General features: G+C 39.0%; 2 protein-coding genes across 6 annotated transcripts in view; both read right to left on the bottom strand.

The window, feature by feature from the left end:
- Positions 1-16227, bottom strand: part of LOC129904616 (eIF-2-alpha kinase GCN2) — a 41599-nt gene extending 25372 nt beyond the window's left edge. For 3 of the 5 annotated variants that reach the window (XR_008770458.1, XM_055980182.1, XM_055980185.1), the window contains exons 1-12: positions 15786-16227; positions 10057-10125; positions 9911-9970; positions 9698-9803; positions 6046-6150; positions 5415-5828; positions 5011-5148; positions 4651-4737; positions 4444-4527; positions 4228-4342; positions 2353-2502; positions 1486-1603 (exon numbers count right to left, since the gene is read on the bottom strand). Coding sequence is in view for 4 of the 5 variants with exons in the window: in XM_055980182.1 (XP_055836157.1) it covers positions 1486-1603; positions 2353-2502; positions 4228-4342; positions 4444-4527; positions 4651-4737; positions 5011-5148; positions 5415-5828; positions 6046-6150; positions 9698-9803; positions 9911-9970; positions 10057-10125; positions 15786-15919 (1580 nt within the window). In the remaining variant the exon portion in view is untranslated. Of the gene's footprint in view, positions 1-1485; positions 1604-2352; positions 2503-4227; positions 4343-4443; positions 4528-4650; positions 4738-5010; positions 5149-5414; positions 5829-6045; positions 6187-9697; positions 9804-9910; positions 9971-10056; positions 10126-15785 lie in introns of those variants that run through there. The other 2 variants (XM_055980183.1, XM_055980184.1) reach the window with 2 other exon arrangements.
- A 4354-nt stretch (positions 16228-20581) lies between these two features.
- Positions 20582-24720, bottom strand: LOC129903721 (uncharacterized). Its single transcript, XM_055979265.1, has 4 exons — positions 24047-24720; positions 23348-23937; positions 21711-23244; positions 20582-21515 (listed from the first exon to the last, which is right to left on the bottom strand). Exons 1-4 carry the CDS (start codon positions 24718-24720, stop codon positions 20582-20584), a joined length of 3732 nt encoding a protein of 1243 aa, XP_055835240.1.
- Positions 24721-24947: the final 227 nt, after the last annotated feature.

Raw genomic sequence — 24947 nt, 5'->3', positions numbered from 1 at the left:
AGAATGACTCACCTCTTGATGTAATATTTTTATAGATTGACCATGCTAGTTGAATATTGAAAGTTTCCATTCAGTCTTTATGCTCGGAATGACACACCTTTTGCATGTGGGTACAAGCATGCGCTTGCATCAATAAGTTATGAAAATTATCAAATGATATGTTAACTATGCAAATTACGTTCTTTGGACTGCTTTATGTTTTTATGACGTTACTTTAATTTCGAAAGTGATTTGTGACATATGCGCACATGTTTATAAATAATTTAAGATGCTTATGTGTAAATGGAAGGCCTTAAGCTAAATGAATGTTGGACACCCCAAAGCCCTATAAAATTATGTTTTTTCAGGAGATACTATAGACGTCTAAGTTAGGTGTTCGCTTTCCGTTGAAGGACACTTTCATCCCCGAATCTGCTATTGCTGTTATTTTGATTTTACAGCTAAAAAATTGTAATATTTTCTTAAACCTTGTTTAGTTATGAAAATTGCCCAAAGTTTTCTACTTATGGTTGAAGAAGTCTGACAAGAACTAGTGGCTGGCAATCCAATGTGCATATTACGTCAGAATTTAAAGGACTATCAAAAGATTGAGTGTTTGGTCAAGACAGACATTTGGGAATATATAGAGCCGAGGGAGGAGCCTAAGAGGCTAGAGAAACGGATTGCTGATTTGGAAATGGCTCTGATATCCAATATTTTTCTTGGTCAAAGGGATGCCTTGAATGAGGCTAAGGCCAAATATGTTCACTTCCAGAAGTTGCAAGACTCAGTCCTCAGACAGAAGGCTAAGGCAAGTTGGCTGAAGGATGGTGACAAAAAGGAAGGAAACAGATCGGGTGTGGGGTTTTGTTATTAAATACGGGTTTAGATCTTGTCGGTAGGTTGGATCTTTAGAGAGATGTGGGGGGGTCATTTGATTTGATATTTGGTTAATGAAGGGCATTTTAACCAAATCCAATATATCAGGTGCAGTTTTGGGCTTTTTCTATTTTTTTAAAATGTTCAGTTAGGCTTTAGGGCATTTTCGGGCCAAAAACTACGGCAGGGGAATTTTTGGCTCAATAGGTGAACAGAGGACAATTTTATACCAAACCCAATAGATCCGAGACAGTTTTGGCCCTTCTCCGTTATTTAAAAAGCAGTTGTAAAGTAATTAATCAAAAGTTAATCAATTTCTGCTACTCGAAAAATTGAGTATCTACTATAACAGTTTTAGTTCCTAACATAAACAGCAGCTCAATTATAATAATGATTTAATCAGAATGACTGACCAAATCAGGTAAAAAAAAAAAGAACTCAAAGAAACAAGCCGTAAGAATAACAATTGCATCTGTAGAAAGAAATAAGCATGTAAGCGAGCAATGACAATAACAAAGATGAAGCACAGTACTAACTTTCCCGCACCAAGATTTAACATTGAATGCTATGTAGTTTTCTGCACAAAAAGTCGGACTAATTTCTGCAGAACCAACGTAAAATACAAACCTCACTATACGGTCATTTAAAGGCAGAATCTTGTCCTTTAATCGAATCTTCTTCATGGCATATTGCCTCCCATCAAGCTTATTCTTGCACAGCACAACGTGACCAAACCCACCCTGACCTAGAATGTAAATAATGAGGAGATCAATTTTATACCAGCACAAATCCGCACATGAAAGAATTGAATGGTTATTACGCATTTCAAACCAAGCAGCCTCAGAACTTTGAGGGGTCGTTTGGTAGGGTGTATAAGAATATTTTTTTTTACAGAAAAACATTAAAATATTGTTCATTCGTAACTGTAACGTTTCTCACATTAAAGATATTGTTGAATGTTTTTCGAGCTGTGCAAGCTTGGGACATGCAAGCTTGTCTTTATAAGTTGTTTCACAAAGAAGTGTTAAAGTCATTAAAGAAGTAAAATATTGTTACGAGCGATGAGAATATAAGTCAACATGTTGTATCTACTCTGTCTGGACTTTTAAAACAAATACAAACCATATAACTAAGTTACAATATGGCATCTCCAAGGACTTTGTGGGGCAGGATTTCTTCCTTTCTTAACCTAGGACTAGTACTCGTCAATTTCAGGAAACTACTTTTTACTTTATAATATATGTGAGAAATATTGGAGAAGAATAATATTGAATTGTGTCTCTACATAATTACATTGAGACCCTATTTATAGACACTATAATACAATCCTTTTCTAAGTAGGATTCTATATACTATTCCTATTCCTATTCGAGCCTACTTTCAAATCGAGCCTACTCTCATCTGTCGAACAGGTTCCTATTTCAATCCATGTTGGACCGATAGATATACCAATAATCAAGTCTTTAGTCAATTGGTGGAATACATTGCACCAACCTGGGAGCATTAGCCGATCTAGTACATCAATACATGCTCCTATGCCCATTCCAACCTTGTCTAACTTTGCTAACTCCCCCTGTTCAACCCGTATCTTGTTCGTTCTGGAAACACATATTCCTATTCCATCTTTTCTCGAATCACCTTTAACTACGCAAATCAAATATGAAAAAGTAGTCACCGAAAAGATGGCACGGTGCTACACAAAACCCCTGCGGCAAGTATTATCCGGGAATGATATTAGATATGAGAAAGTAGTCATCGGAAAGATGCACGGTGCTACACAAATAAGATATGAGAAAGTAGTCACCGGAAAGATGGCACAGTGCTAAACATATTAGATGTGAGAAAGTAGTCATCGGAAAGATGCACGATGTTATGCAAATAAGATATGAGAAAGTAGTCACCGGGAAAGATGCACGGTGCTACTTTATTTGTCTCGGATGCTTCTCAAATCAGTCATTCTTCGTATGATTATTTTTCATGTATATAATATTGCTCCAACTTTTACTAACATAATCATTGGCCAGACGGGCAGCTATATGAGTTATAACCACTCGCCGTCTATGGAAGCTTTTCTTTTTATTCTCTACCACGATCGTAGAAGCTCTAATACCAGTTGTTAGGACCGAAATAAGCAGGTGTCATGTGGAAGCTAGCAAAACAAACCTTAAAAGACCATAAGTAAGAAGACAAATAAGAAATATACCAAAAGAGACACAAATATTTAACGTGGTTCGATTAATTGACCTAATCCACAAGAGGAGATGAGAAATCCACTATATAAAAGAGAGTACACAATAATGTTTTTGAGGGGTTGAGTGGGTGAGGGTGGGGGAAGGGTGGGATGGCAAGGGGTTGGAGGCCGGGTTAGGGGTGGGGGTGATAAAAAATTTTAATTTATTTTTTAAAAAAAAACAATTTTTTTTAAAAAATAATATTGTGGGCGTGTTGCTTTTGAAGCTTTTAATAGCATCCCTACTATAATATGGGTTTCCATATTTACCCATATTATCCATTGGGTAACTCGTTTTTACCCATTTAAAATATGAGTTGAGTCGAGTATTCTATCCATTTTTGCTTAGCTCGTTTTCGATCGACTCATATTTAACTCGACCCGCTCGCTTGCCACTCCTAGTCTCAACACAGAGAACCTCTCTAATAAAATTTCTCAAAAAAAAATCTTCATTACTGTCAAATAGGTTGCGGCTAAAACTGAACCCGCCAAGATGAACACCAGTTGTTAACTCGCTCAATATTAAAGAAAGTACACAATATCGAGAGAAATAACCTCACCAATTCACTTGGAAAAAAAAGAGGTTTAAACAAGTGTTAACATAACACTTGTGTCTCACGGATTCTCCCTCTAAACAAAACTTTCATAGCCCTTAGGACTATATTGTAGATGCTACCAAGCTAGAAAAAATGAGCCTCTATTTCTAGTCATAAACATTTTCCTATAAGAGAAAGCACTAGCCAAATAAGGAAACTTTGTGTTTTCCTTTTAGAAAAAAATTATGGTAAGAAAATCAGGGTGAACACCCAATAATTCTCCCCCTTGACTTGAATTTCTACAAGATAAATTAGGTCCACCTTGATCACATAATCTTCAGCAGGTTGAATCTCCATCTTCAGAATCTCCTCCATTAAGTCTATGTCTACACACAGAGTAACACTCCGATAAAATTTCTCAAATAAAAACCTTCATTTCTATCAAATAGGTTGCGGCTAGAACTAGCATGTTTATTAGGCATTTTTATTGAATACATCAATTGAAGAATGAGACTGCAGCTGTGCAGCAAATCGAATACATATTTAAGGAAGATGAACAAGGGAAAAACACATAAGCGGGATTCTGGAAAAAAAATTATTCACCAAGGGGTTGGAGCTCCTCAAAGTCATTTAAATATCGAGAGTTTTGAGGAGGTGAAGAATTCTGTCCTTCGAATGCAGATGAAGCTTTCCAGAATTGTGACAGCTTTGATGACACCTATTAAATTTATTCGTTGGAAATTATTATTACTGTCAATCACATGGGCGTACAACTGAAGCAGAAAGAAGCAACTCAAGAAAAGAACAATAAACCCTTACCTTATATGATTGAAAAACACTATCAAAAGTCCCATCAAAGATTGAAGGTTTGGTTGCCAGATCTTGTACACGTTTGGAGACAATCTAAAAGATCCATTTTTTCTATCAGATTTAATTGTAGTAGTAATGACCTAGTGATACAAAATTAAGCGAGGAACAAAAAGTAAGCATAAAATAATTAAAAAAAATAGATTAAGATGATCATACACCAAGGTCAAAGAGCTCTGATGTTATTTCTGGCAAAGCATCAGATAGTGGTCCTTTAGGGCCACAGGCAAGCCGAAGCAAGTGAGCCTACAGAAGCAAAGTTTGGAGCATCGTTATAGTTTATTTGGGAAGACTTCATAAATAGTGGAAGACAGTTGAGGAAGAGAAGTTTAAACCAGGCTCTTTTCATACTCTACCAACATAAGAGCCAAATGTACTACCTATATTCCATACTGTCCTGTTAACTTCTAAACCAAAACCAGAAAATTAACTGAAGATGCTTTAGTTTTGTTTCCAGCTTTAAAAAATTCTCACCTGTACTATCAAAAGAATGCCAAGTAACTATTTAGAGGAAAGTACCAGAATGAGGTCTTTTTCTAGGGTGTTGGGTAAATGGTCATGAACCAGAGATCCAGAGGCCACTAGTTCTGAAGGTTCAGGTTCAGGTTCCCGCTGAGCATCACCACAGTCTGATAGATTCCCTTCCAGAAAAATATTCTGTAAGATAGTCAGATGTTAAGAGGGAAGATCCTTCAAGATGGAAAAAATCTCCCTAACGTAAGCAATAGATTGACCAAGCCCATAAAAATAAAACAGCTAGAAATGGATAATAATATATTGATATCAAAAGATTGAAAAAGGAAAAAAGACTAATATGCCGGTGGTTTTAGCTGATTCTGTTCAATCCTGAAAAAAAACACTCTTTTGTCACTAATATGGATGAAATTTTCCATTCAAAATGAAACTTCTATTATAAATTTTACCTTGCACATGACATGATCTTCGATTGATTCATCCGTATAACTTTTACCCAAATCACTACAACATTTACTTTCGTCTTCACTCTCTTCTTCAAGAGCATCTAATTTCATTTCAGCTTTACGCAAAGATTCTTGCTTAGCTGCTTGTTTCAATGCTGGCTTCACAATTTGGTCAATTTTCTTCGGCTGATTGTCATATTCATGGTTGAGATCTGCTGATACATGGGACTCCACCAAAGAGTCTATCTGACCATTGTCATTTATTCCCAGGCTCCAATGCCACGACTCACCTGAGCCACTAAAAAGATCGACAAAGCCATATACAAATGGTCCACCAAAAAAACAGGTATCACCGGATGAAACTGTCGCATCCTTATACGTCAATTGGCTGGTAATATCTGCCGTCTGGCATGAAACCTAAAACAAATAAAATGTACTTGGTCAAATTCCTAGTATCTCTTCGATAATGGTATCAACCTTTTACGCATAATAAATTTCCAACTACAATGGAGTTGCATCAATAGGACCATCAGATTATACAGAAAAAACGAACAGGAGAGAAGCAATGTTTGCTTCCCATGCTCCTCTACTTTGGGGCAGTTATTAAAGCAATGCTGAAAGCAAGAAAGCTCACAGATCCATGCAGACGCTCCTGTGGGACAATTTCAGACAAGAATTCTTGAGCAGCTTCAACCAAATTGTAGATCATTACACGCCCTTCTCGAGCATTAGAACTGGCCTGGATGGTTTATAAGTTATCAGTGAGGTTCGTGCTCTGAAAGGTAAATCCGTTAAAAAGCATTCAGGTCTATCGAGGCTTTAACCACTATTGAAGTGTGAGCTATAATTAACAAAGGCGCAACCAAGAAAAATTTCAAATATATATGTAATGCAAGAAAAAAGTAACATCTTCATTCGTAAGGATTTCCTTAACAATTAATATACCATTTTGCCAATTATATTTAATGTTTAGTACCATTCTATTGAAGATAGAACGTATGGGAAATGCCGGGCACGTTTTGGTTCCTTGCCTAGACTGAAGCACAGCCTAAGCGAGGTGAGGCGCCTACCCTGAGCTTCAGGGCATAACTCTTAAGCGGCCCTCAAATGCGCCTTTGACAACACTGAGTGAGATAACACAGAAGTTTTAGGTATTAACCGAGCAACTCAATTTAATTAAAATAAAGGCTGTAGAAAAAACATGAGCAGGTCAAACACTTGTTAGTTGTCAACATTACTTTAGTAAAGCAAGAAAAATTTTATTTACTTTAACCATGTATGCAAAGATAGACCAGTAAAACATTCTTCATGAAACGATTCACAGAAAGTCACAAAGTCCATTATGCATTTGACTAAAGGGGACAATAAGTAGAGGGAAAGGTAACTGTAATAAAACATCCAGACTCATTGATCTACAAGCAGGAGTTTCACAGATATAAGTATAGGAATGTTGTATATAAATCTGTTAGTTGATATACTAAGAGAGGAAGCTCGTTAGACCAATGAGAAACTAACCTTCACTAAGACAAATGTGAGCAATGAGAAATATTGCGATTGGTTTGTCATTGATAATTTGAAGCTAAGAAAAAAAAAAGAGAAATACTGCAATTGTGTCTATCCTACTCAAACACCATTTTTAGAACTGCATGATGTCTGTTACGAGTACCAGTCATTCTTCTCATTAAGACCACTTTTTGTGATAACCGTGCTTCTCATTGAGGCTACACAGCAATAGAAAATAGATCAAAGATTATCATCCTCGTTGATTTGTGAATATATGACTGAATCAGATCTGATTTTATAGGATCTAAATTAATCTGATATGCTATTACATAGTTTAGGAAATTAGATCAAACAAAATCATGCCTTGATTCTCAAATTCCCTAGAATCAAGAAATCTGATTTCTATTTTGTTTGTTTTTCTCTACTATAAATTTGTACCTCTACAGATGAATAAGAATATACAATTTTGGTACCGAAACTTACATTCCTAATACAACCAACATACACCTTGAACAAGTACAAATACAGAAAAACATAGAATTAACACAATTTAGAAGCCACATTTAGTAGTCCTACAAAAAATGATATCAGCCTTAGAACCTAGACTTTCCGTGAGCACGTAATATCATGATAAATTATCTCAAATTAATATTTTCATCATAGAGTCAAAGTTTTCCTAGGAATTATAGTGATATTTGTACTAGGAAAGCCCACGAAGTGGAGAGAAAGCAGCCAGTCATCCAAATTGAGACTAGAGAGAAAGCAACCAATCATCAGCTATGGAAGATAAGGTATGGTTGTTCTAGTTAGACTTAGATCGTAAGTGTTAAAAGAAGATGGACCTTGGGTCTAATTCTATCCCAAAAGTGAGCTCAGTGTGTGAGGATTGACCTAAACAATGTAAGGCGACAAAAACTCATTTCCTCCACCAATGTAGGATACTTAACACCCCCACGCCCAGGATTGGACATTTGGAGAAAATAACAACAACATACCCAGTGAAATCCACAAGTGGGGTCTGAGAGGGGGGTAGTACCACTACCTCGTGGAGGTAGGGGGGTTGTTTTCAAAAGACCCGCAGATCAAGTGCAGCAGATCAAGTATAAATCAAGTATAAAGAAGAAGAAAACAGTGAAGAAAACATAACTAATAAGAGAAGCAGTGCAAAGCCTACAAGAAAGGAAAACGAACAATAACAAAATATTGCAATAACCGAAACACAATAAATAGATGATGATAGATATCAAAAGTAAGAACTACAAGAATAAGGCTAGTACAACGACACACGCGAAGAACCTAAACCCTCGAAAAACAAGGCAACACTCCACTACCTACTAACCTTCTACCCGAATACACTATTAAAAGCACCCTTCTATCTAAGGTCATGACCTCAGTGACGCATAGTATACTCAAATCTAAGACAAGTCTGGATATCGTTAAGAAATATCCTATATTTAAAAAAAAATATAAGGCAAATATATGAATAAGAACAGGTCGTGTTCTGCTAGAAAGAGAGGGCTTTGATTAAAAAGATGAAAATAAAGACCCATTCTTATTTGGAAAATGACTATGCCTACTTGAGGAATAGCCTCGAATTTCTAGTTTATTTTTAGTGAACCCATGAGGTCCAGTGTATAAGAAAATTAGGTGTCATTCGTATATTATGTTGTAGATTATCTACATTTTTGTATACTGCTTGCATACAGGAAATACTTTCATCATAAATAAAACTATTTACTTTTATAAATAGAAGAAAATATCCAACATATCCACAATGTTGCAGAAATGGAGATGTTAGGATGTGCAACCACACTTGATTAGACAAGAGTAGAAGTGAACACATTAAACAGAGGGTGCAAACCACACACATAAAGGACAAAATAAGATACGATCACCTAAGATGGTTTGCTAAGTCCTATGTCGACTTCTACGTGCACTAATCTGCAAGTGTGACACTATGGTGATTGAAAGTGTGCAACACTGTGGTGATCCAAAGTGCTAGGGGACAAGGTAAAACTAAAACAGATAGAAGAAAATTATCACAGAAGTCCTAAATCTCTAGAAATCAAAATAAATTTTATTAAGTACAAAAACAGTGCAACGGGTCTGTATATGTGATACCAACTAGTTGAGATTAAGGTTTAGTTATTGTTGTTACACTTACATTACGTCTAAGATTTGCATGTCATTGTAGAAATAAATGTGAGATTTAGAGAATCTTTAATTTAGAGAGAACCCTTTCAAAAAACAAATTATTTGTAAGCAAAGTAGTATTTGAATGAATCTATTCCAATCCAGCAGATTCAGATTCCACTTTTGAGCCTTTTAACAATTAACCAAGTTAACCATTCAAATATGCACTACTATTCAAATTCGTTTGAACAAATAAATTGGAATGGTAACAGAGAATTCATGTAGTCAATCGCAACTTTATAAGGAACTGCGGGTTAGTTCATCAATTTGGTTGATTGATCATAGCTCACAGAACCTACAGCCCTTGAGCTCCCATATTTTGGCATCTGCTATGTAGTAATTCCGTAGAATATCATCATGCAACCTATACTTATCTTTAGCTGCACAATTTAATAAAGCATAAACTCTAAGCCTATTCCAATCATCAGCTTTATTTCCACCTTGCTGGGAGTTGCAGTTTGAAATTCCTAACTGCAGCAACTCCCAAGTAAGCATAGAAGAAAGGAGTCGGACTGAACCAACAATAACAAAGATAGTGTACGAGTGGCAAATATTATAGTGCTAGAACTACATTAAGAGTCATTCTCTACCTGATCATAAAGCAAAGATAAAAGGTTGCTAGCATCAGCTTTGGATAAACCTTTTTCTGGTATTATCTGGAGCTTTGGGGACTTGTACGGATACCCTGGCAAAAACCTAAAATGCAAAGGAATGCAGACAGGATGACATTAGGAGAAATGAATACCCAGAGAAGAATAGAAAACAGAGCAACAAAAAGGCACATAAAACTGCAGCCTGTTAACCTCACTGAAAGAAGAGCCGACACATCTGAATCTTCATAGCCAGCATCCTTAGAGTATGGCCTGTTAATTCATGTCTGTAACTTTGGTATAAAAGAAAGAAAAGATAGTATAGAGGATTTTTATCAGTATTTCTGATGTCCAAAAACCTGAGCTTGATATGAATCTGTGAAGGTGACTTTGAAACAACTTCACAATCTTCTTGAAATATGGCACACCTAAACATTTCATGAATCAATGAGATGCAAATAAAAACTTCTCTAGAATAATTATCAATTGAAGAAAGGTTAGTGTTAAATTTGGCAAAAGTATATACTATGTAAATAGTAAATATAGAATGATTCTCATAAATTTTCTCTCTAAGGCTCAGCCTTCGGAACTACCATGAACCACAACGTGTCAAATCCCCCTCACCCCCAAGCCTCTGGATCCACCTGAACCACCAGACACAACCAATGTAATGGATGTGGATGTCCACATTAGTGAATCCTTCAAAGAAATGTTGTTAAGCAAAGGCGAAGATATCAACCGCTCCTATTCAATGAGTGATAATCTTATTGAACAAGAGGAATAATTATACAGTGATGCCATAGTCCTTACTGAGGAAGAAAGGAGGAGGTTATATCACCCATGGAAAAACTCCCTCATAGTCTAACTATTTGGGAAGAAAATTGCTCATAACTACTTGAAAAACAAACTGAATGATTTGTGGAAGCCATCTGAACCACTCGTCCTCATAGACTTGGGATGCGACTTTTACATTACAAAATTCAGTCAAGTAGAGAATACGAACAGGGCACTCCATGAAGGCCCTTGGTTTGTAGCGGACAATTTCTTATCCATGAGAAGATAGGAACCAAATTTTGTGCCCGAAGAGGCCACCGAAACTCACAAGGCCATCTGGATCAGACTTCCCCAATTACTTACAGAATTCTATGATAGAAATATCCTGGAAAAAGTAGGAAAAAAATTGGGAGATTACTCAAAATCGACACCTGCACATCATCCACCATTAGAGGGAGATAAGCAAGAATATGCATTCAAGTACCTCTAAACCAACTAATGAAGGCCGAAATACAGATTGATACCCATTTCCAAAATTTAGTCTATGAAGGAGAAGTGATATTATGTACAGGTTGTGGAAGATTGGGCCATGTTCTCAAGGATTGCCCAAAAATTCAAACAAGAGAGAGAAGCAGTCATTCACCTACTACATCAAAAAATCAAAAATTGGAAGGAGAATGGCAAACTGTCGCCTTCCCAAGGAGAAAAAAAGCAATGGTGCGCACCAAATACAGAGAAAGGGGAGCAACCCGACTGGATAACCATCCACAGGCAACTAACAATGCGAAGACCACAGGTAAGTCCCCTTTTCCTAACTCTAATAAGTTCTCTTCCCTCACTCTCAAGTCTAACACTATTCCTAGCCAGAGCTCTGACCATGGTTGGAACATCCAAGAAGTTAACGGAAAGAGAAATGACCAAACGGCCATCAATGCGGGGACCCACACGCTTGGTCATTCAACTAACACCATAAATGATCACATTAACTCCCACAGCCGTCCTTCCCTAACAACCAAAAATCCTCTGAATACCATATCTCAAATTTCTCTCCCTCTGCAAAACCCCAGGAACTCCATTAATGGCAGAGGGCCCACTGGGGATAACACCACCCCCACGGCCCATGATACTCCCTCAGCCATCTCGATGGAAATCACCACCTCCGTCCACCCCAACTCCTGCGACCCCTACTCAGTAGAGGGTAATCATCATCTTCACCCAGTTGAAATGACTAGAGACGTCCACTCAAGTCAATCAACGGGTATACGCTCTAAAAGAGATGAAGCCTCTCTTCTTCCTCCCTATCTCTCTACTGCGTACTCCACCTCCCCTCACTTCAACCATGGATTGTCCCCAATCCTCGAACTTCCCCATGGATACACCTCCCCCCGTGTCCCTAGTCACAGCGCCACAGCCGCCGGACCACATTCCATCCTCATGGCTAGAAGTTGCAATGCAGGGGAAATTTTTATCATTCCAAGCCAAGATCGGAGATCTCCCAATCTCGATAACAGTCCAAGACCCTGCGTATCTAGCGTAGGTGGTGAAACAGAGCTTCAACCATGCGATCAAGAACCTGGGTTCGCTAGTTTGGACCCAATCCCTCCTCCATTGTCAGCTACTAAGAATCTAGGACCCACTCTCGATGCCGGAAATCAACTCCCTAATGTCTCAAACGCTCCAATCCATGCCTTTCTTCCCCCACCAACCTAATAGCAGAATCGATCCAAAACCTCTCCTTTGTTCGTTGGACTCCACTGGAATCACAGACTCACAACACCACCATTGAAGAAGTTGAAGGTAGAAAAGGAAAACAACAGTAGAAATACTCAGGGAGAGCAACGAAGAGGTGGAACTCCTCATAGCCTCCTTCGGGGAACAAAAGATTCAAACCATTGTATTAGAAAAGCTGTTCGTCAAGGAATTCAAAGAGCTAACAAGCGAAGCCATACTGGTAAGCTGTCCCAAGGATCTCTCTCTTTACTCCTTGAATCTGAGAAGCGACAAATGAGCTGCTCCAGCAGCAGTAGCACTGAAACCAACGATCGACTTTCAGAGGCCTCCGCGGGTGAACAAGGGGAAAAGGCCTATGGACCTGTCACCAGCACTAGAAGCCCCAATGAATCTCATCATTTGGAATGTTAGGTTGGCTAATAACGCCAGTTTCAGAAGACAATTTGAGTCTATGGTCAAGCTCCACAAGCCAGCAATCCTTGTTCTTCTTGAGACCCATATGGCTGAGCATAAGAGGCTGACTGAAGTCCTTAAGTTCGACTCTCAGATTCAATCATCTGCTGATGGCCTCTCTGGAGACATCGTTATCATGTGGAAAAAAGATGCTCTCAATCTGGAGGATATCTCCATTACTCCTCAGAGTATCCATGTGGCGATCCAGGTACCCACTAACCCCAAACTTTGGTACTTTACTGTTATTTATGCAAGTAATGATTTTAATACTAGGGTTAGTTTGTGGGACAATCTGATGAACATCTCTAATTTGGTTAAGGGAGATTGGGTAATTAGGGGGGACTTCAATGAGATTCTTAAGAATTCTGATAAGTTTGGGGGAAGGCACATCAATAATTCTAGAGCTACTCTTTTTAGACAGTGCTTAGACCATTGCAATATGGTAGACCTAGGGTTTAAGGGTTGTAAGTATACTTGGACTAATAAGAGGTACAAGAATAGGCAAAATCTTAACCTTGAAAGGCTTGATAGATGCCTTGCTAACAACTCTTGGATTCTTCGTTATCCCCAAAGTACTGTTACCCACCTACCCAGGACCAAGTCTTATCATTGCCCTCTCCTTGTCAGACTCTGGACCCCAGGCTAGTAATCACAACAAACCATTTAGGCTTAAGCCCTGTGGTGTGGTCACTCGGATTTCAAAATGGTCATTCAAAGTTGCTTTGATAACCCTTATGACCTCCACAAGGCCATACATCTTTTTCAGCCTGAAGCCAAAATTTGGAACAAGGTCACTTTTGGAAACATCTTCCACAAAATGAAAAGAATCATGGCTAGACTAGGAGCCCGTTTGGATGGGCTTTAAGTTGGTCAAAACCAACTTAAAGCCCCTTTTTAGCTTTTGGACGTCTTTGCTTAATGCTAACTTTAATCCATAAAGTTCTTAAAGTCAGTCAAAAATGAAAAGTTAGGATTCCGAACTTTTTTTTCTAAGTGCTTAAAGTCATTTTCTTTGACTATAGAAATTACTTTTATATCCCTTATATTTTAACTAAATTCCCAAACTACTCTTTTTATTCTTTTAATCCTAAAATTCACATCATTTTCCTCATTTAAGCATTTTTATCCAAACACTCAACTGCTTATTTATAAAAATAACTTTCAGCACTTCAAAGTTCTAAAAACACTTCATACATAAAAATTACTTTTTTAAGCCCATCCAAACGGGCTCTAGATGGCATCCAGAAATTCAAAAAATTTGCTCGCAGTTCCTTCTTGCAAAACCTGGAAAATGAGCTTCTCCTAGAGTATGAAAGCCTTCTTAAATTTGAGGAAGATTTTTGGAGAACTAAATCTAAAATCAATTGGCTAGGGCAAGGAGATGCTAACACCAGCTTCTTTCATACCTCTACCATTAACAGAAGAAGGAGAAATACGATTTGCATGCTTAAGAATGACCAAGAACAAATTCTTCTGGACAAATCTTCTATCTCCTGCCATATTGAGTCCTACTTGACCAACCTCTACACCTCTGAACTCACTCACTCCCTTCTCACTAGCAGGACTAGCATTACCTATTCTAATGTCATTTCCCCTGAGGATAGTGCTAATCTAAGTTACCCCACTTCTGACTAGGAAATCCTCAATGCCATCAAATCCTTAAGTCCACTGAAGGCCCCTGGGCTTGATGGACTGCATCCTCTATTTTATCAGAAATATTGGGATATTGTGGGCAACAAAACTTCTGCTTTTTTGTAGGGAGGTATTCATCAATCAGGTCATGCCCAACCATATGAATACTACCTTCCTTTGCCTTATTCCTAAATGTAATAATGCTGAAACCCTCAAGAATTTCAGGCCTATAGGGCTCTGCAACACTTCTTACAAGCTAGTCACCAAGATCATTGCTAATAGGATTAAGCCTCTATTGCCCAATATCATTGGCCCAACTCAAGCTAGCTTCCTGTCTAACAGAAGAGCTGCTGATAATGCCATTATTGTGCTGGAATACCTCTCCCACTTTAAGAAATGAGAGGCAAAGAAGCAAATATGGTCCTAAAAATTGACCTTGAGAAAGCTTTTGATAAGCTTGAATGGTCTTACATCAGAGATACCCTCATTTTCTTCAATTTTCCCTTTGATATACTTAACCTTATCATGTCTTGTGTGAGTGGCTCTTCCATCTCTACTCTTGTTAATGAAGAGCAGACTACCTCTTTCAACCCCTCTAGAGGCATTAGGCAAGATGACCCTATCTCCCCTTAAGATTTTAACACAACAAGGTTTCCATCTGAAAAAACAAATTGTAACAGTTTGTCTGAAGCCACGGCAGACCTCTCTAACTGCATTCATGAGTTGGGAGTTACTAGACCCTCCTTTATTTGGCGGCTCATACACCTGGGGAGGAGGGTAAATCATAGGAATGCATTCTGAGTAGATAAATTCTATACTCATTCCCTTGGGATGAAATGTTCACACAAATCAGACAAAGCATTCTGCCTAGTCTAGGACCTGATCACAATCCTATAATGTTGACCTGTGGAGATGAGCATTCAGAAAATCATACTTTGAAGTTTGAAAAGTGGTGGCTAAAAGTCCAAATGACTGGGAAATAGCATGGATAGCAGAACTGTTGAACCTGATAGGATTTTTTTTTCCTGGTACTAACCTAGAAGCAAACAGATTGATTTGGGTATACCAAACTTTTGTACATGATCATTTTACAAAATTCATCCTAAGGTTCATGGGGGTTCATATATGAAGTTTGATGGTGTGGTTTGTTTAAGATATCATTAATTACCACCATTGATAATTCCATGCTCATATATTTATTTAGACAATATATCAAATCATTGACAATTATACCGTCATGTATTTTGCATCTATATTGCATGGACTTGTCGTTTGCCTTGATGGACCCATGTCAAATAGATATGACATGTGTATAGGTACTCAGTGAAGATGTTTTAAAATACACTAGAAACTTATTGAAACGTGAATATGTCCATACCAGATGCTTACCCCATATTCCCACCACATACAAACCCACAGTACCCATATCCAAACCAGAAAGTGTTTCTCCGATTACTGTAAATTAAATTAAATAGACTGGAATTGAAGAATGACTTACAATGCAGTGAGCTCTTCCGCCACCAATTCAGAATTATCTTCACCAATCGAATTGTGATCTTTGGATGAAGTTCTTCCCTTGTTGCGCCGCCCCACTCCACTCCTCTTCTTCTTCTTCTTTGAACTTTGCCCCATTCTTCTTCAAGCTTAAAACGATCACTCTTAAAACCAGTTGAAACTAAATTCCCCTGAATTTCATCAAAAAAAAAAAAATGTTTAATCGGGCAGATAGACAATTGGTAGCCCTTTTACTTTGTATGCCGTTTTGTGAGATTTGCAGGAAATGGGGGCGCGAGAGAGACTAGAATGAAACCGCAGTCGTTTGAAATTTGTCTACCATCGTCGGAAGTAACTTTTATAGTCTCTTCTAAATTTACTAGAGAGAACTCGGGCAGGAAATTACACGAGCTGTCTGTCGTTTTGATTTTTTGCCTCGGAGAAGAAAAGTCTTTAAAACTAGCATTTTTTTTTCTTATTGTAAATAAATGCACTTTTGCTCCTTCAATATTTTAAACAACTCTGCATGATCAATAGTATCTCAACGTTTCTTTTTTTCTTTTTGGCCTGACCCATCGGTGGCCCCTCAAAGTTGGCATCAACTTTCACTTAGACATCTCAACTAAGTTTTGTTCATTTTAGACACCTCAAGTAAGGTTCTGATGTGTCATTTTGACATTTTTTTTACAATCACCCAAATATCTAAAGTGTGTGTAATACACTTGACACTGATGTGTCAAAGTGACCAATTAAATGAAGAAACGTGAGATAAATCAAAAATAATTTTAAAATAATGACTTTTGATTAGAAAAAAAGTGGTCATTAACTTCATTTAATTAGCCACTTTGATACATCAGCGGCAAGTGTATTACACACACTTTAGATATTTGGGTGATTGTAAAAAAAATGTCAAAATGACACATCGAAACCTTACTTGAGGTGTCTAAAATAAACAAATCTTAGTTGAAGTGTCTAAGTGAAAGTTGATGCCAACTTTGAGGGGCCACCGATGGGTTCCGCCTTTCTTTTTTATTTTATTTTTTTCTTCTCTTTTTTTTTTTAAAAAAAAAACTATCTTTGTTTTTTGTTTTTTATTTTTTATTTTTTTTCCAACTTCTATTTTTTTATTTTTTTCTTTCTTTATTTTTATTTAATTTTTTATTTTTCTCATTCTTTGTTTTTCTTTCATTTATTATTTTTTACCCATGAGGCTTAGCTTGTTATTTAGAAGTTTTTGGGCTAATAAGTCTTACCTCTAAAGCAATAGTTATAAAATATCTCAATAAATCAAGATCTCTTATCCCTGGGCAGAACTTATTCTTTGGAAGTCACTGGGCTAAGTTTTGTCTCTAAGGCAAGAGTTATAGAGTATCTCATAAATTATGACATTGTTTTTTTTTTTTTTATGGGAACAGACCCTACACGAGGCTCCCACCTCTCGTGCACAGTCAGGGGTTAAGCAACACCCCCAAGCCTTAACATAAATAATCAAAATAAAAATACAAGGAGGGGGACATAAACCTTACCTCCGATCCTATGGTGGTTCATAAGTCGGCTAACCTATTAAGGTCGGCTAACTCATCCCCGATACAAAAAAGAGACTAACTATAACTAGAAAGCAGTAAACCTGTGAGAGGACTCCTCCCGGTACAATTTAACTATGAAAGCATAAATGAGGGAGACTCTCCCCTTCCATGAGAAAAAGGAAAGTAACCTACACTAGTCCTATTCCAACTATGCTACATACCAGACATAGCTTCATTGAAGAAGAACAAGTATACGAAACTTCTATCTCGCATGGGATGGAAAATTCTTTTCATCTTTGCTCTTTTTAGTCTTGTCGTACCAAGTAAGTCCAGGTGAAGTGTGCCTTTGTTGTGGAGAATCTGTTGTTGCTGATGCTGTTGAACTTTATCTTTCAAGTCTGCACCTTCAGTTTCAGCTCTGTGGTTGAATTGTTGTTTGGTGTGTGGTTGAGCAGTTGTTTGGTGTTGTGTTCCCACAGTATGTATATGAAGTTGATGGAGATGTAACATGTTACAGCTACTCATGATAGTGTTGTTGGTTCTTGGATGTTGTCTATGAGGTTGTTGGAGTTCCATCTTAGTTCCACTATTGCCTGTATCTCCAACAACCTGCACAAACAAACAAGCAAACAAACAAGCAAACACACAATTCCAAGAGGAGTTCCAACAGTTCTGAATGTGGTGCCATTCCTCTGTTGCAGCTGGCTTCCTCAAATTCTGTATTTGCAATATTGAGAGACTCCCATATGTTGTTTGATGTTGTTGGTTGTTGCAATGTGTCAGTTCAGCAGCTTCCATGTGTAGGAGTTCTTTAGTATACCTGCACAAGCAACTAAAAGGAAAGCATACAAACCTGCCAATCTGCAGGTTGCTGGAGCTTGCATTTTGGACTTGTAAGTGCTCCTTGTGTACATTGTTGGAGTTCATTTGGTGTATCAAAGCTCATCAATAATCCTATACTTAATGGGCTTAAAGTTGCCACCTGTAGGCAGCTTCTTGTTTCCTTCAATGGAGAGATGAGCAGCTCCTTTGAAGGTATTTTATGTGCCTGCACATAACAAATGCAATGGGGCTGCTGCAGCTTAGTTACAGATGTTACAGGGATGGTGTAGGAGAGCTGTTGCAGGTTCTGCATCAAGGAATTTGGCATGAGAGTAGTGTTGGTGTGTTGGTGAGTTCCTAAGCTGCCAGCTTGTTGTCTCCTCAGTTCAGAATGTGAAATGGGGATTAATTCTCTAAAGCAGTCCCAAATATCCCTCTTGGCTGCAAGGATGCTGTGGCTGGTTGCAACCCCTCTTGTTGATTGTGTTTGTAGCTGCAGTTTCAAGTTTCTTTCATAGTTAAGGAACTTGTTGGAGCATGGTTCACACAAAAGAAGGCCCTCTCCTGTGATCTGGTTCAGGTTGCTTGTGTGTGGCTCCCCAATAGTTATTGCACCTAGACAAAAACAATCAAAGGAATACAGACAACCAAACAAGTACCAAAAACAAAAGGGGGCTCCATTTCTGCACAATCCTTTTGTTTCAGTCATGGAGAGTCCTGTAACAGTGAAGTGCTCCATCCTGCCCCTGCTGTATGCAGCACTCATAGCTGGCCCTCCAACTGTGGATTGATATGTTGCATTTGTACAAGTTCCTGCATAGTCAAGAAGTAGAAGGAAAGGAAAGAAAATGAGAAAGACTACTCTAATCCTAGGTAGGAAATAGCCAAACAGACAGCAGGATGCTCCTTGTGCAGTGGTCTTGGAGATTATATTTGATGTGATGGTTGTATCTGTGATGTATTCTATGTAGTTGTTGTCAATGCATGTTGATGAATCAATCCATCAACCTGCACCAATACAACAAACAACCAAAAACAAAAAAGGATTTGCACCAGCTAGCAAAAAGGAAAGGTCCTCCAAGAGTGCTTTGGAGTTTGTCAGAATTTTCAACGACGCTCGACTAATGTCTCCAATTATCCGATTGAGTTGAAACTTATTGAGATATATCCAAACAGCCCTTTCTTTAGTTCTGCAAGGTTTGGAGACTTTTTGCCCAAGTTGGAAAAAAGGCCCTCTCTTTAGGCTTAAGGCAGCTGAAATTTTCAATGTCGCTCGCCTAACGCCTCCAATTGTCCGTTTGGGCTGAAACTTCTTGGACCTTGTCAATATATTATTTTCTGAAACCTTGCAAAGACTGGAGCCATTTGGACAGGTCCTCATGCTGCATCTCACCCTGCACATGCTGCCCTGCTGAAGCTTAGATGTTGCAGGGTGGTTGGAAGTTGTATTTGTGTTTTTCTCTATGTATTTGTTGTTAAAGGATGTTGATACATCACTCCAGGCACCTGAAATAATACAACAACCAAAAACAAACAAAACAAGGCTTGCACAAACTAGCAAAAATGAAGGGACCTCAGTAAGAGCTTTGGAGACTATTATCTTTTTCCAAGTCGCTCGACTAACGTCTCCAATTCTCCGTTTGGCCTGAAACTTCATGAGATTTGCATATATGGCCTTTTCTTTATCCCTGCAAATTTTGAGGGCTTGACTCCCAAGCTGGAGCTTCCAATTACCAAGTTTCTCTCTCTTTAGGCTTAGGACTGCTGATTTTTTCCAGGTCGCTCGCCTAACGTCTCCAATTATCCTTTTGAGCTGAAACTTGTTGGGCGTTTGCAAATTAGTATATGATGCAATCCTGCAAAAGTTGGAGGTGTTTGGACATGTCCACTTGGTACAAATCACCCTGCACCAACAAACAGAAAAACACACAGGCAAGTGATTCTGCAGGTTATAATAGCTACTACTATTGTCTTGTATGTGTTCCCTGAAAGTTGCAGGTTTGTGACTTTGTTGCTGGAGGATGTTGTTGTTGATAAAGGTAAGAGGCAGGCTGAAATTGCAGTACAAAGGACTCCTTATGCATGATCCTGTGTTCTTGCATCCTTTAACAGCCATCCAAAGAGGGGTTGCATCAATTGGATTTGGCAAACTTCTATTTGTAGTTTGTTGCATCCTGCTATTGCTGCACCATGGGGCACCTAAATTTGTTTCTCCACTGATGGACTGATGAGTTGTAGGTTTGTATGTACCTGCACATACAACAGAGATAGGAAAAGAAAGAAGAAATAATGCTCTATTCCTTACCTGTAGAGGCAAGGTTTTATGTCTAAAAAAGCAATAAGTAGAGGAGACTTTCCTCTTTACAATAGTCCTAATTATAGGATCTTCAAGGTAGCTGTAATTATACATATCCAAGTTGAAGATCAAATTAGAACAATAATAAGGCAGTTGTCAGGGGGGCTTCTTAATCCTTTTGAGTCTCCTTCTTCTGAAATTTGCCATTCCCAGCATGTCTAGCTCCATGAGGGCTCTGGCCTCTTTGGGAAGATCCTGCTTGTTGAAGTAGAGCTCAGGAACAGAGCATTTGTGGCTGTGTTTGGACAAGCTATCAGCTGTGGAATTGGCTTCCCTGAAGGTGTGGTTGCAGCTGAATTCCTGGAATTGGTTGATGATGTTATTAAGCTTGTCCAGCAGCTCTTTGATGGACCATGGAGGCTTTGCTTCCTGTTGCATCCATTTGAGAAGTAATTGGGAATCAACCTCCAGTATGACTTGATTATAGCCAAGATGAAGGCACCAAGAGAGACCAAAGATAACAGCTTTGATCTCTGCTTGATTGTTAGTTCCAGATCCTAAGGGGATTGCATAAGCAAACATGAGATCACCAGATGCATTCCTAAGGATTCCTCCTCCTCCAATGTTGTCAGGATTGGTGAGAGCACTGCCATCAGTGTTCAGCTTCACCAAATGGTCAGTTGGTTTGGACCAACATACAGGGAAGACCTTGATATCATGGTAGCATTGCTCAACCAAGAGAACCAGGTCCCTCCAGTTGTTGGGCCAGTTGATATAAGGAAAAGCACTGTGCAGCAAGTGGGAAGTGTCTTTAAAGATAGAGAACTTTACTCTTGCAAGGTTAGAATGCTTTCCTCCATATTTTGAAGCACATCTATTCTTCCAGAGGTTCCAGCATATGAAGATAGGGAGTGCTTGTATCATGAGCTTGTGAGCCTCATTCCTGCATTTAGAGGTCCACCATCTCATTAACAAATTTCTGAGAGGTATGTACTCCTTGCTTATGCCCACAGAGTCAGCAAACATACTCCAAGTACTCCTGGCAAATGCTCCTGCAACAAAGATATGGTCTATAGTGTCTTGGCCAGGTCTGTAGCAGCAAAAGCATTGTGAAGGAGAGTGTCCAAAGCTGGTTATTTTCTCATTGGTTGGTAACTTTCCCCTAAGGGCTCTCCAAACAAGAAAGGAACATTTGAAAGGTATGAATTGATGCTAGGTATTGTAGTTAATCCTGGTTTTGGGTTTCTTGTCTATGATGATATTCCAAGCAGAAGAACAGCTAAACTCTCCATTGTTGTTTAGTTTCCAGCATGGTTGGTCCTGCTGGAGGGGTTGGTAATTGATGTGAGTAGCAAGAATATTAGACACCATCTGTGGAGGGGCCTGCTGGATGAGAAGATCAGGGTTCCATTGTCCATTGTCCATGAAGGCTGAAACAGTGGTGTTGTTAAGCCTGCAGCTGTTGTTGTTGAATTGGGCTAAAGGACCCACTCCCAACCAGTTGTCCCACCAAAAGAGGCAAGAGCCAGACTGTATTTGCCATTGGATGTGAGGCTCAACTTTGTGCTTGTTCTTCATAAGATGCTTCCATATCAAAGATTGTCCAGTGTGCCATTTCTTGGTGATGGGATTGGATCTTTGGCAGTACTTTGCTTTGGTAAAATCTCCCCATAGTGAGTTCTTAGTTCTAAAAGTCCACCACTGTTTATATTGGAAAGACTTGGCCACATCAGAGATTTGTCTAACACCAATACCAACTTCATCATAGGGGTAGCTAAGGTTTTTCCAGGAAGACCAGTGGTACTTCCTCTTGTCATTCTTCCACCCCCAGAAGAAGTTTGCAGTGATACTCTGAATCTGTTTGAGAATGGTTATAGGAGGGGAGCTAGCTGACAGCAGGTGGATGGGGAGTGCTTGGATGACATGTTTAACCAAAGTGACTCTGCCTCCATAGTTGAGGATCTTAGCCTGCCACCCTGTTATTCTATTCACCACCTTGGCAATCAAATCAGAGTAATATATGAGCTTTTGTCTGCCAATGTAAAGAGGGCACCCCAGATAAGTGATAGGGCTATCCTTTTGCCTGAAGCCAGTGACCTTCTTAATTCTTCTTACAGTAGAATTGAAGGCATTAGAAGGGACCATGAATTGGCTCTTGTCTCTGTTGATCAGCTGACCAGAGGTACTCTCATAAGTGTGCAAGGTTTCCATAATGAGTTGCAAAGTTTGGGCTCTCCCAGAAGAAAAGATGATAACATCATCTGCAAAGCTGAGATGATTAATTTTAGGCCCCCTCTTTGCCATGAAGAAACCCTGATAATTAGGATGATGATGGAGATTGTTCAGGAGTCTAGATAAAACTTCAGCCCCAAGGATGAACAGAAAGGGAGAAAGAGGGTCCCCTTGCTTCAGACCTCTTGTGAAGTGAAAAAAACCATGTCTTGAGCCATTGATAATGATGGAATACCAATTGTGAGACATAATTCTCCATACCATATCAATGAACCCTTCTCCAAAGCCCATTTTCCTCAAGACCAAACAGATATAGGACCAAGAGACTCTATCATAGGCCTTGGCCATGTCCAGCTTAATGACCACATTACCACCTACATTAGGCTTCTTAATTTGGTGAATGATTTCTTGAGCTAGCATGATGTTCTCAGAGATACTCCTATTTTTAACAAAACCAGATTGGTTAGGGGAAATAAGAGTAGGAAGAGTAGGTGCTAGTCTGAGGCATAAAAGCTTGGAAATAATCTTATTGGTAAAGTTGCTAAGGCTAATAGGCCTGAATTCTGAGAGCTTGGTTGGATGGCTTACTTTTGGGAGTAAAACCAAACAGGTATGAGTATAGTACTTAGGCAATGTTTGACCATTAAATAAAGAAAGGACCACTCTCCCAGCACTCCTGAAAAAACTTACCATTCATTCCATCAGGGCCAGCTGCTGAGTTGGGGTTCATAGAGAAGACCACAGTCCTCAGTTCCTCCAAGGTGGGGAGAGCTTGGAGGTCCCTGTTTTGATCATCTGTGACAAGCTTAGGAATACATTGAAGGGCATCCTCCTGAATATGAGTGTCTTCACCAGTGAAAATGTTCTGGAAATGATCACAAGCAGCCCTGGCTATGTCATCATCCCCTTGCAACCAGTTACCTTCATCATTTTGAATCCTATGGATGAAGAGTTTCCTTCTTCTTCCTCTGATGATTGCATGAAAGTACTTGGAGTTCTTGTCCCCCTCTTTGAACCATTGCAACTGAGTCTTTTGTTTGAGCATGGAGTCCTCCAACTTAAGATATCTAATATACTCAGCATTGATGGCATAAAGATTGGCTCTACATTCCTCAGAGTTAAGAAGAATCAGATCCTCCTCAGCTTGTCTAACCTTGGCTTCATACTCTTTCACCTTAGCATAGATGTCCCCAAACTGCATCCTGGACCACCTACTAAGAGTATTAGATAATCTCTTCATTTTCTGATGAAAACACCACATGGGATTACCCTCAATGTTCCTGTTCCAGCAGTTGCTAACAGTATCCATGAAGGAGTGGTGGTCTGTCCCAACAATTCATGAATTTAAAATACTTGATGTGGTGTTGATGGTGCTCAGTGAACTCTAACAGGAGAGGGCAATGGTCAGAGCCAACAGTAGGTAAGTGAGTGATAGTAGTCTGAGGCATCACTTCCAGCCATTTGTCATTGACCATACCTCTATCTAATCTCTTCCAGATTCTAAAGAAGATACCTCTCTGATTAGACCAAGTGTATTTCTGTCCAGAGAATCCCAAATCCTGAAGACCACAGGCTTGAATGATGCTTATGAACGCCAAGCTCTTTCTCATATTGTAGGTAACACCCCCTAGTTTCTCTTCAGGTTCAGTGATAACATTGAAGTCACCTAAGGTACACCAAGGTAGGGTTGTATTTGAGTGCTGCAACATGCTATCCCATAAGGGTCTTCTGAGATGATCTTTGCATTTTGCATAGACAAATGAAACTCTGAATTGGTTTGGATTCCTTACATGGAAGATTTCACAAGTAATCACCTGTTCCCCATTTTCCAGAATCCTACAATCCACATCTTTGTTCCAAAACAACCAAATCTTACCATTTGGGTTGCTAATAGCATTGTCCATGTTAAGCTGGTTTCTGAACTGATGAATTTGAGAGCTATCAGAAAAAGGTTCCAGGATAGCAAATAAGGAAATCTGATGGATACTCTTCAGGGATTGAAGTCTTTCCATGACACCCTGGGTATTAATACCCCTCACATTCCAACTGAGAATACTACTCATTGGGAAACTTTGGAGGTGTAGAGTCTAGTGTTTGGTCTGCCCTTGGGGGCAGAGTTCACAGGGCTATTTGGTTGGAAGTTTGTTCTGTGAGCACCCCTTGGAGAGAGTCCCTGAGCCTTAGCAATCTGCTGGACTTCATTTTTATACACATTTTCCTTGGAAGTACTGAAGGCCTTTATTAATTGCTCACTCACAGCATCATCATCATCATCATAATTATTCATTAG

This window comes from Solanum dulcamara, chromosome 9, assembly GCF_947179165.1.
Source record: "Solanum dulcamara chromosome 9, daSolDulc1.2, whole genome shotgun sequence".
NCBI lineage: Eukaryota > Viridiplantae > Streptophyta > Magnoliopsida > Solanales > Solanaceae > Solanum > Solanum dulcamara.
This window is presented reverse-complemented; position numbering and strand designations above follow the sequence as displayed.

Excerpts from the sequence above, each read along its gene's own strand:
- LOC129903721 (XM_055979265.1), bottom strand. The coding sequence starts at position 24,720 with ATGAGTAGTATTCTCAGTTGGAATGTGAGGGGTATTAATACCCAGGGT. Across the intron at positions 23,245-23,347 it reads TGGCCCTGATGGAATGAATG|TAAGCCATCCAACCAAGCTC; the intron begins GTAAGTTTTTTC and ends TACTCCCAAAAG. Across the intron at positions 21,516-21,710 it reads AAACTAAACAACAATGGAGA|ACCTGGCCAAGACACTATAG; the intron begins GTTTAGCTGTTC and ends TTGCTGCTACAG.